A 12,456-nucleotide genomic window follows, 5' to 3' on the forward strand; every position below is an offset into this window, starting at 1 on the left:
TATAGCATAGGGCTCCACTTTCTTTTTTCTTTTTAAATAGATTTTTATTAAAATTTTAAAGGTTACACAAGTAATAAAAAAAAACAACAACAGAAAAACACCCAATCAAACCAAAAAAGAAAGCAAAACAATACATAAAAACAAGTCACATCAAAGAAAAAAAAAAAAAGGGAAACAGACAAGAAAGAAAAAAAGATGCACAGAATCAAAAAAAGAACAAATCAAACCTTTACATAACCTTCCCTCTTTAGCTTATTTCCTTGACCTCTTCACACCTCCCCTCTTTGTATTCTGGTTCAGTTAGATATTTCAGCAAATCCTTCATCTTTGTTTTTATCCTAATAAATTATCTTAATATACTGTAATTTAACATTCTCTTCTTTCACCAATTAATCATCCATTTTTACTTTATTTTATCTTATTTCTCATTAAAACTAATATATTTGAACTTAATCTCTTAAGACTTTTCCCCTAGGGTCATAAAAATTTCATTCCACGATTTTTTCCATTTCTCATTAATTATTATTTTTTAAATCTCCATAGATACACTTTAAATTCCCAATTTTTTTCCACCGTCTCCCCTCCCCGGTCCCGGCCCCTGCCGTCAGTTCCATCAACCTCCCAGCGTCCATCAACCTGGAGATCTTATATCCGAGGCTCTTAACTCTTCTTCACTTCCCTTCTGCCGATCTTCATGATCTTTGGTGCTAAAAAACAGATCTCGGGGGAGCTCCAACCCAACGATGCTTATATTTCTTCTTGACAGGTCTGCCAGATTTCCATAGTTAAATCTAGGGCCCATAAAGTGTTCCAAACCTTGTTTCACAATTCTTCCAAGTCCAAAGGCCCCCGAAGCTCCAATCTCCTCCTGGCTCAAATTCATATTCCAAAAGTCATTTGATCCCTGAGGGCCCCACTTTCTTGGGGCCCCCCCAAAAAAATTAAAGAGGAAAAAACTGGATGTGCATTTCCAAAACATAAGATAAAAAATGAAATAAAACCTACATACAGTAACAGTGTTTTGTGTTGTGTAGGCTCCTATTTCTTAAGTGCAAATGGCTTTAGATACCTATTAGGTCCTTAAACTACCATATAGCATATATCCAACACAAAAAACAGTGACATTTGTTGTTGACAGAGGACAGCTGGACATATAAAGGGTCCCATTCCCTTCAGTAGCTTTGGGCCTCATCAAACCTACATCTGGCCATGCTTCAGAGTCTCTTGGTCATGGGCAATGTCACAGATCTGGGCATGGGGTTAGTCAGGATTTTTGTGGGGGGGCAGGACTTTTATTAGGGGGGTAAAACCAACATTATTGGTCCGTTAGTTAAGTATTTCTTTTGTTTTACTTGATCTAGTGGGGGCAGCTGCCCCCCGGCTATGCCAGTGCTCTTGATCAATATTTCCCCCACCTTTCTACAAAAAATTATTACTACCGCTTCTGCTTCTCTTCATTAATATTGTATTTGTCGGGTAAAAGGTAAAGGACCCCTGGACGATTGAGTCCAGTCAAAGGTGACTATGGGCTTGTGGCGCTCATCTCGCTTTCAGGCCAAGGGGGCCGGTGTTTGTCCACAGACAGATTTCTGGGCCATGTGGCCAGCAGGACTAAACCGCTTCTTGTGCAAAGGGACACTGTGACAGAAGCCCAGGGCCGGATTTAGGTTTGATGAGGCCCTAAGCTACTGAAGGGAATGGGGCCCTGTATATGTCCAGCTGACCTTTGTCAACAACAAATTGTCGCTGTTTTTTGTGTTGAATATATGCTATATATATGGTAATTTATGGACCTAATAGGTATCTAAAGCCATTTGCACATGTTGCCATGCAACCATTCCATGCAGAATGTAGGCACCCTATACAGTGGTACCTCGGGTTACATACGTTTCGGGTTACAGACTCCGCTAACCCAGAAATAGTACCTCGGGTTAAGAACTTTGCTTCAGGATGAGAACAGAAATCGTGTTCCGGCGGCATGACGGCATCAGGAGGCCCCATTAGCTAAAGTGGTGCTTCCGCAGTCCCAGATTTACATACTGTATTAGTATGAATATTACTAGGTCTTTTATAATGCCAAGCTTAAAATTCCCTAAAATTCTGCCCCCTCAGTTTAGTGAGGACATGGGGGCATGGACACACACAAAACAAAGGCACTCTGCACGTGCTCAGGCAGCTTTGCCCCAACATCATCATTTTAGAAAACATTATCTTTTGATTTAGAAGAATGAGCCCTCTACAGGACCTTAATGGGGGCTTTGCCACAAGGGAGTTCCTGTTGTTGTTACTATTGTTACCATTATGAAAAGCAGCCCTTATGTCATGAGGAAAATATTTATGATCAAGGTTATGTATGAGAACATTTTTATACCGATATTCATAAAAGATATCGGAGCGGCTTGCAAAAGCCATACATACCCTTCAGTGCAGACCCAGGCCATCAAGCCCAAGGACATGGAGACAGTTGCATTTGGATCTGCTTGTACTCTTGGCACCTGCCCTGAACATCACTTGTCAGAAGGACGGGACATGGGCTTAACTCAGTGACTAGTAAATTAAAAGTATTTTACATTTCTGTTAGATCAGGACTCCCCTGTTTGGTGTATGTGCTTTTTCAGGGACTGAATAGTGTGAAAGATTATGTGTCATTGGGCGGCAGGGGGAAGTGTATCTGTCTGTATGAACTTATTTTTTTAGTTATTTTGTTAATATTGCTTCATAGCAGTGCTTTCCCCCCCTAGGGGTACTCAAGCGTATGCAATATTGGCACATTTTGATCTAGAAGAAAAGTCGTAATTGTGATATTTCACTTCTTTTTAGTTGCTGGTTTGCTAATAGTGTTTTTGTAGATTGTAACTGTTTTACTAATTTTCTAATTATATTTTATGAATTATGCTGTACTTGTGATGTTCAAATATATTGTTGTTCTTTACTGTTTGTAAGCCGCTTTGAGAAACATTTGAATGGAAAGCAGTATAGAAATACAATAAATCAATACCCATATAACAATTCAATAAAAACCATTCAAAAATTAGCTCAAACATTCCACTAAACATTACAAAAGGATATTTTCCTAACTGCTAACATAAGCCTGGTGGCATTATTAGTATTATTAGTAGTGTTAAAACAACTATGCTTGCTATGAGGAAATGTGCACAAGAATAAGGGTGCTTTATTATTATTATTATTATTATTATTATTATTATTATTATTATTTAAAAACCCTGTTTATCATGGGGGGAAAAAGTCTATACAAGATAAAGTGTGCATTGTTGTTTATTAATTTAGAACACCCATTCTTGTAATGATGCAAAGAATGCAAGCTTAAATGTTTGATATTATTATTATGTACTTCAAAATTTCTAAAATCTACAGTTGGGCAATACCTTTATTAGGATGAACCAAAATGTCCACAGGAGTGGAAAGCTTTCAGTTTTGCCAACAAACTTTTGTTTCATCTGACAACAAAGATAATATGCTTCTTGCTTCAGAAATACTGCTTTTACCTTATGAAAATTTATTGAAACATGAGTAATTGATTTTAAGATTTATGGGTTCCATGCCTAATATGCCTAATACTCTGCCTAGTTTTTGACCTCACAGTGAGGTTTACAAAGAAACAAGAACCTGAACCCAGGACCAACACAACACTGTCCATTCCGGTATACAAATTCATTTGTATGTACATTGATGTGCCTTTCAGGTAGTCCATAGCCTCATCTGTCGCTTAACCTTTAAAGATGCATCATGTAGACATATACAAACATCTCCAACCCTCTTTTTTTATTAGAAAAAGCTATTTGTATTAGTGCAGAATTGCTGGTGAACGAATTCTGAGCTGACAAAGACCTTTTGGTATCAATATTTTGCTAAGGACACTGTTCCCAGGAACATCATTGCAAAGTGCTTGAAATGTCACCCCCCTGGCCCCCTGCAGATATTCACTTGCTGTTGTTCAAGCATCAGATAATCAGAGGAATCACAAATTGTAATAACACTGTAATCAATTTATCAGGCAACGTTAAAAGCAACCTATAATCTCAAATTACAGAATATTAGGTAGATATGCCATTGTTTTTTGTCGGCTAAAGAACGGAGAGAAAACTTTTAATTTCCCCAAATTTTATTAAAAAAAGATTCTGCTGAAAGATAAATTATTGCAAAGATGGAATCTTGCATCAGAACACTGAAAAGTGTTGTCACCTCAGGCTCTAGCCAATGGAAAAGCTCTTAGTTGCCTTAAAATGAGAGCGTAGGTGTGCTTCCCCTTGGGAACAAGTGAAACACAAACTGTCCCTTCATCATGTCAAGCTTAAAATGACTTCTAAAAAGCCACTTCAGAAAGAAGAGCTTTGCTAAATACACAATTTAATTTTGAAGCTCTTTTCTCCTTCTGCCTGCTGCTCTTTTTAATCATTGGTGAATTGTGTAAACTTGAAAGAGGTACAAGCTGTAATTTCCCTTCCCTCTAATCCCCCCCCTCTGCTGTCAGAATTAAATGGAAGTTGGGAGCAATCCACCTGGCCCCTGAAGGTCACTTTATTCCACCTATTGCATCAGAACATTTACCTCTGAACATTTTTAAGGCTCTTATCTAGCTTGACAAAGAAGTGTACCGGTAATTTCACATCTAAAAGCACATGGACACACTCGACAAGCACCAACTATGAATAAAAGGGGGTGTTTAAAAATTCTCTAAATGCTTTTTTTTTTTTAATCAAAAAACAATTTTAAACTAAAGGAATGGCAAAAGTGTAGTTTGTGTTTGCCGAAATCTGAGATGACCTAAGCGACCGAGACAGGGTGGGAGTGATGAGAGCTGTAGATGATGTTGCCATGCTCTGACGATGCTGAAGTTTCTTTGCCAGCTCTATTAATGATAGGCAGGTGTTCACCCAGTTGTAGAGATACTCCATTGGAGCTGAGCGAAACTTCCACACAGCTTTTCTGTGTGCACCTAATTGAAATAAAAAAAAAAATCACAACATGCTAGTTGGCTTACATATTCCAGGTCTACCATTGCAAGATTCAGCAAATATGTCTGGTGTCATGTGCTATCCCTTTGTGCAAATCCTCACTAAAATTAATCATTGGTGTACCCATAGCGTTATGACCATGATGTTTCACTTGACTGATTTCCACTTTTGACTGTGACCTCATGCGCTCCTTCCAGTTCTGCTCTTCAGGACCTTGCGGGAAGTAATGATTCCTGGGACTTGCTGGCGCATGCACAAAACCTTGTGTACGAACATTTAGATCCCATTTAGTGAGTTTCTCATCAACAACTACCAGGAATGGACATTATGGTGGATTGTTGAGTTGTTGGTTGGGGCTCTCACATGGATTATGGTTGCACATTAAATCAGCTGCTAACGGCATTATGCATTAAGGTCTGTATAGTTGGGATGCAGTCTCAAAATGAGTTTTCCTTAAATGTGGTTAGAGTTTGCAAGCTATGGCACTCCTAATTTACAGCTGCATCATGACTTGAGTCGGTATGCCCACCAGCAGGTGGAAAAGCCAGACTGGGAGAAAAGCATGGCTTTGGTTCTTAAATCGAAAATATAGTGAATGTTTTCAGTCACATTTTAAGTTCAGAACAAAGTTAGCTGTATGAACAAAAGGTAGAATGAAATCTGAATCCAAAGCATAATTTTAAAGCACATTTGAAGCACATCCAATCCCCTCAAAGAATTATGGGCACTGTAGATTGTTAAGGGTTGCTGGGAACCCCGTGAGGGGTAAACTATGATGCTCAGATTCTTTGAGGGAGGAAATATGCTTCAAATGTGCTTTGGAAATACAGTGTATATACCCATCTCAATTGTAGCAAGGAAGAGCAAGCCTTGAATACAGAGAGCCATGAATACAGTATACAGTGGCTTTTGTGTGAACTAGGAATTAAGTTTTAAGTTTCCCTTTCTATTCTGTGCAGCCTGCACAGAGTTTCCCTTCTGTTTTTTTTGCTACTCTGTTGTCCCAACTAGGCACAGCTAGCCTACAGAATTAACTGCTACAAGATGTGGTCACTACAGCCATTAACTTTGATAGTTTTCAAACTCATGGAAGATAAGACTACCACTGGAAACTAGTCATGATGGCAGTGCTCTCTACTGTCATAGGCTTGCCATTTGTCCAGAATTTCCTGGACATAGCTGGTATTGTCCTCGTAAACAGCATCCAGACAGAAAATGCTGAAATGTTCGGGAATATCCAGATGTACGGCAGCCCATGTCGGCAGTGTTGATTATCACAATTTTTTTTTAGCTCAACAACTTTTGATGTTCACTTTTTGAAATAAGGCAACCCTATACTGAACAGCAGTGGGAGAGAACTATGATCCCCATGTCCTGTTTGTAGATGTCCTATAGGTGTCCTTTTGCCCAGGGTGGGAAATCGGATGTTGGACTATATAGACCTTTGACTTCATCCAGCAGAGTTCTTATGTCAATCCCATCAGGCAGTTCCACAATTATGTAAAATATAATACACTTACCATGGAGGCAATTGTACAGAGTCTCTGGTCGAACCTCCACATAGGCAGCAGTTGGGTCAAAGTAGCAAATGTTTTCAATAAGTTCTCCATCAATTTTCTGTAGTGCAAGTAACATAAATGTTAGAAGGTTTATGAGAAAAACATGAAGAGTGGCTGGGAAATCTGGGCTTCATGCTTTTTCAGGATTCTCACCTCTATGCAACAATTCCAGTCCTCAACCTCCTGCGTACCAGCCCACTGGGGGTACAAAATCAGCAGTGCACACTTAACTATTGTATGCACTAGGCTGGGTGGCTTCTCAAAGCACCTTATTTCACTGAAGGAAGAGAAAGGGTCGAGATTCCAGATGCAATTCTGTAACTCCTGCAGCATGAATCGGTAGAAGAGGACTCCCCCACGCCTCCAGTCCCCCACATACTCTGCCTCTGGAATGACAAGCCAACATTTGAATAATTAGCCTTTAAGTAAAGGGGGCAGGGAGGGGTAGCTGCCCCCCATCAATAAAAATCAATAGAAATACATAGCTAACTGAGGTTCTGCCCCCCCCCCCAACAAAAGGCCTGCCCCTCCTAACAAAAATCCTGGCTACACCCACGTTTAAGGCTATAGAAACACTGGGAGCTGCTTTATACCAAGTTGGACCATTGGTATAATTTAGCTCAGTGTTTTCTGCACTTACTGGCAACAGCTGTCCCAAGTTTCTCTCGCCCTACCTTGGAGATACTGTTGGGGATTAAACCTGGGATTTTCTGCATGCAAAGCAGACACTATACCACTGAGCTGTGTAGAGGCACAGATCTGTTTAGATTGTGGCCTTATATGACTTCAGACCATACCCTGGGGGGAAAAGTGAAGCATCTCCAGCGCAAACTGCCAAGCTACATAGATGCTCTGAGTACTTAGGAACTTTGAATCATTTTATGTTACTTTAAATTCTGCTTGGAATATATATAAGAAGAACACACTTGCACTGTCCACAGACTTGCCGTTTTTAACTTGTTGGCTCACAATGGATACAGTACCCTGATGCAAAATTAAAACAGCTCTACAGTTGCACACTCTTGCTTCGAGATTGTAAAACATGTTTCAAGGCTTGATTCCATTTATCAGCTCCAGAATCTTTGGGTTAAGATGTTGTAAAGTTTTTTTTTAAAAAAAGATAGGGTCCTAAGCATGTGCATAGTACATTTTCCTCACCATTAAGAAACCACAGCTTGTCTCCATGCATCTGAAATTAGCAAATAGGACTTCCAGGTCTCAGAGGATGAAATTTTCTGGTAGCCCTACCTCTCTTTTTAGAAATTAACTAAAGCAAATTTTGTTACTGGTGGTGCTGGAAGTTTTATTCCAATAATCTTAACCCCACAGTTTCATCCAGCAATATAGCCAAGTCTGTCCGACTTCCTGTCCCTGCTCCCATTTTCTTTGAATATGCTCTGGAGACAATCTTGAATCTTGTTGACTACCACCAGCACCAGTAGAATTTTTCTGCTATCTCTAAGGTGCACAATACCCAAGACGTAGAATGGATCTTTCTCTCCAGAATCCTCTTTCAGGATCTCACAAACGGCAGCCTGTATTGTCCTCAGCATCTTCTGCAGGTCTCTGTGCTCACAGGTTGGTAGCTTTTGGCGGCTTCCAAGGTTGAGGTCAAACACTGCAATGGCCTGGCCCATCGGATTCCTCAGAGGAACTGCGATACGATGTTCTTCAAACACAAACGTGGTAACCACCACTGAACAGTCTATGCACTTGAACAGGTAATCTCTAAAACAAAAGAGATGACCAATGATAATATCACAGACTCTACATCATTGTGTCTGCTCCTGCATCAATTGCTATATGAAGCCATGAGGACAGAAGAAGAGCATTGCTGGATCAGGCCAAAGGCCCACGTAGTCCAACATCCTTTGCTCTCAGTGACCAAACAGATACTGAACTCGAGTGTAACAGCCCAGTCCACACTTGTGATTTAGGAAAGCTGGTATCTTGCCTCTGAGACTGGAGGCAGAACATAGCCACTGTGGCTAGTAGCCAAGGATAGCCTTATCCTCCATTAATTTGTCTAATCTTCTTTTAAGCCATCAAAGTTAGTGACAGTCATTACATCTCAAAGCAAATTCTACAGTGTGAATAAATACTTTATTTTGTCTGTCCTAAATCTTAGAACCTTAAGCTTCATTTGATGCCCCCAGTGGTTTCTAGGATTATGAGAAGGATAAAAATCACTCCTGTGTTACTTCCCCAACAAGCAGGTTCATTGGGTGACCCGACTAAGGTCCAGGACTTTGAGGGACAAAAACTTTCTTCCCACCATGCATAATTTTATACACGTTTATCATGTCCCCCTTTCACTCGTCTTTTTTCTAAATTAAAAAGTCTCAAATGTTGCAATCTTTGCTCATAGGGTAGTTGCTCCAACCCCCTTGATCATTTTGGTTGCCGTTTTCTGAACATTTCCCAGCTCTACGATATCCTTTGCTCCAGCCAACCTGCTGTTGTAGAAGCTGTTTGACACAAACCTAAAGTAAATATTGAGCATACAAAGCTTGTTGTATGGTACTTTCTGCCTTGTGATCTAGCAAGGATGGCAGATGAGCACTCTTGGGATATGTTCATACTCCTGTTTCCTCTGAATCCAATGTGCTGTTTCGGGAAGTGGCATACACACACCAAGTTAGCCACAATACACATTGTTGGCATCAGTTTGTCTCAGGAGACAATGGAGGAGTGTAGTGTGGCTGTAGAGACCAATATGGGAGAGACATGTCACATGTTTAATGAAATACTGCATTTTGATGTGTTTTTCACCAAACCAGCTTCAATCCAAATTGGGGGGGTGGGGGGGTGTGACATTGCTGTATGGTGGGTGATGTGTACATAGCCCTAGAGTCCCCGCTGTAACTTCCTCTCCCACCAGTGGCGTAGCGTGGGTTGTCAGCATCCGGGGCAAGGCAAGTAATTTGCGCCCCCTAACCCGTGGATTTTAGCACTGCAAGTGCGAGCGGCCCCCCCCTGCACCCCCCACGCTATGCCACTGTCTCCCACCATGGTACAATCTGCAGTGAGACTTGGCCAGCTGCACTAGGCTGCAAGATAAGAACAATTTCCTTTGTAGAATTTAACAAAAAGCAGGGGACTCCAAAGGCATGCAGACAACTCTTTGGCTAAGTTCAACCCCTTTGGAAAGCTGCATTGAACAGATAAGCCTGTGGAGTTGTGGCTAAGAGTATTTGATAAGAACTGAAGTAACAATGTGGTTTACTTTGGAAGATGAGTATGTTGCCTCTCGAGAAAGCCAGGCAAGTGTTCTTAGCTGCCAAACCACAACTTCATTACTCCAAAGGAGACTATTGAAGTCCATGCAACCCAACAGCAACCCCAAATACTAAGCCCAGGATGCGGAAGCGAGTGCCATGAAATGGGCTGATTTTTGGCGCGGTAACCAGTGGGGGAGCCATGGACAAAGAAGCACAATTTCCCTCAAACCAGTTGTTATGTACTGAGTTGAATAGGATCCAAACTGCAGCAGTCTGATTGGTCCTAGAACAATAGGCTCCAAAAGGCAGCAGTCTGATTGGTCCTAGAACAATAGGATTCAGAATACAGCAGTCTGATTGGTCCTAGAACAATGCAGCAGTATGATTGGTTAGCAGGAACCACCCAATCATGCTCCAGATAGAAGTGAATCCACAACCTGATTGGCCTACAGTAGAATCCTGGAATTAGCCAATCATGTGCAGCCCATTGTGTAAATAATGTATATAAAGCAGATACTTTGAGGGGACATTCATTCATTCCTCCTCACCACTATGAGCTGAATAAAGAGCATGAAATCACTTTGCGACTCTGAGTATATTTCACTGGCGACGAAGGTGGGATCCCGCTGAGCTGACTGCCACACACAGCACCGCAGCACCGCCACCTGCCGCACCGCTGCCTCGCACCGTGTATCCAGGCTTCAGCTCCGGGACACAAGGAACTCAGAATGGCAACTGACAGCAGCTTCTCGCCATTCAACCCAGCATCTGGAGACTGGGAAGCGTACGCCTCCCGTTTCACCTTCCTCCTAGAAGCCAAAGGGGTCACCGATGAAGAAGACGCCAAGAAGAGGGCAATATTCTTCAGCGTCTGCGGAGAGGAGACATTTGAAATCGCCCGGGCTCTCCTTGCGCCTGAAGACGTCGCTACTGTTCCATACAAAACAATAATGGAACAGCTGAAGGGGCACTTTTCGCCACAGCCCTCAGTGGTGGCTCGTCGAAATGCCTTCTACGCAAAGCGGCAAGCCCCTGGGGAAACCATAACTGGGTTTGTGACCTCTCTCCGCCAAGCTGCCCGGTTCTGCAACTTCTCAGAGCTGGAGAACATGCTTCGTGACCGCCTCGTCGGTGGCCTGAAGGATGAGAAGCTGCAACGACGCCTCTACGCTAAGAAGAACCTAACGTTCCAGGTCGCTCTGGAGGAGGCCCTGGCAACGGAAGCTGCTGAGAGGTCGACGCAAGAGGCACGGCTGAGCCAGCCGTCCCAACCGAGGGTCCACCACGAAGACCTCACCAACGACTCGGGATCCGACAGGGAGGAGGTGCACCGAGTACAGCAGCGCACTCAAGCAGCCCACATACCACAGCTGCCTCGACGAGAAGGAGGGAACTGCGCAAGCTGTGGAGAAAGTCACGAGAGGAGGACCTGCCGTTTCCGCAACGCAGAGTGCAGGCAGTGCAGAAAATTGGGACACATCGCCCGGGTGTGTCGGGCTCGGCCCACCCGAAGCCAGGCATCAGATGACCAATCCAAGAGCCCCAGGTCCCGGGGCCCAACGCACCAAGGCAACTCGACGGAGCTCACAGACTTCCAGGTATACCAGTTGCCCCACCCCAACGTAGAGAAAATTTATGTAGAGGTACAGATAGAGGGGGCCCCATGCCGCATGGAGCTTGACACGGGTTCAACTCTATCCATAATCTCGGCAAGGACCTTAAGGAAACTGTGTCCTACTGGGGGTCCCAAACTCAGGCCGGCCCCATTCACCCTCCGGGACTTCCAGAAACGTAAGGTCCCCACAATGGGGGTGGGGACCTTCAGGGTGCAATACCGAGGGCGGACGCGGCAACTGGACTTGCTTGTGGTCAAGGGCCCCTACATTAGCTTACTGGGGTTGGCATGGTTTGGACCACTGGGACTAGCCATCACCGGGGTGAACCACATGAGCTTACAAGTGGACGTGGACGCCATATGCAAGGAGTTTCCGGGGGTTTTCGATGGGAAATTGGGACAGTATACGGGCCCCCCCATTGCTCTACAGCTTGACCCCGCAGTACGACCAGTCAGGCTCAAGGCCCGCCGGGTCCCATTCGCCCTGAAACCCCGTATAGACGAGGAATTGGACCGACTCGTGGAGCAAGGAGTGCTGGAGCCGGTGCCTAATGCCCCCTGGGAAACCCCAATCGTCACACCCGTCAAGCCTAATGGTTCGGTCCGCATCTGCGCAGACTACAAATGTACCATAAACAAGGCCCTCATGGCCCATGCATACCCAGTGCCAGTGGTCAGCCATGTCCTTGCCACCCTGGCTGGGTCGAAAATTTTTGGCAAGCTGGACTTGGCCCAAGCATATCAACAGCTGCCAGTAGATGAGGCCACAGCAGAGGCACAGACGATTGTGACGCACAGAGGAGCGTTCAGGGTAAAGCGGCTGCAATTCGGGGTCAGCGTGGCACCAGGCATATTCCAGAATCTAATGGACTCTCTCCTTAAAGGGATTCCTGGTGTCACCCCCTTCTTTGATGATGTGTTGATTGCCGGGCCCACACCAGAGGAGTTTGAGGACCGCCTCCGCACTGTTCTGCACCGTTTCCAGATGGCGGGTCTCAAGGTGAAGCGGGAAAAATGTCTACTAGGAGTGCCTCAAGTGGACTTTCTGGGATTTATGGTGGATGCAGAAGGGGTTCACCCGACTG

At 43.7% G+C, this 12,456-nt stretch overlaps 1 protein-coding gene across 4 annotated transcripts in view; it reads right to left on the reverse strand.

Annotated features, from left to right (window-relative positions):
• Positions 1–4,105: 4,105 nt before the first annotated feature.
• Positions 4,106–12,456, reverse strand: part of EFCAB5 (EF-hand calcium binding domain 5) — a 51,701-nt gene continuing 43,350 nt past the window's right edge. For all 4 annotated transcript variants that reach the window (XM_081844062.1, XM_081844061.1, XM_081844063.1 and 1 more), the window contains 4 exons: positions 8,010–8,263; positions 6,689–6,921; positions 6,497–6,593; positions 4,106–4,957 (listed from right to left, as the gene is read on the reverse strand). In XM_081844062.1, coding sequence (XP_081700188.1) covers positions 4,731–4,957; positions 6,497–6,593; positions 6,689–6,921; positions 8,010–8,263 — 811 coding nt within the window. In that variant the 3' untranslated portion in view covers positions 4,106–4,730. The remainder of the gene's footprint in view (positions 4,958–6,496; positions 6,594–6,688; positions 6,922–8,009; positions 8,264–12,456) is intronic.

Source organism: Podarcis erhardii (assembly GCF_964252035.2).
Source record: "Podarcis erhardii genome assembly, chromosome: 16".
Taxonomy (NCBI): domain Eukaryota; kingdom Metazoa; phylum Chordata; class Lepidosauria; order Squamata; family Lacertidae; genus Podarcis; species Podarcis erhardii.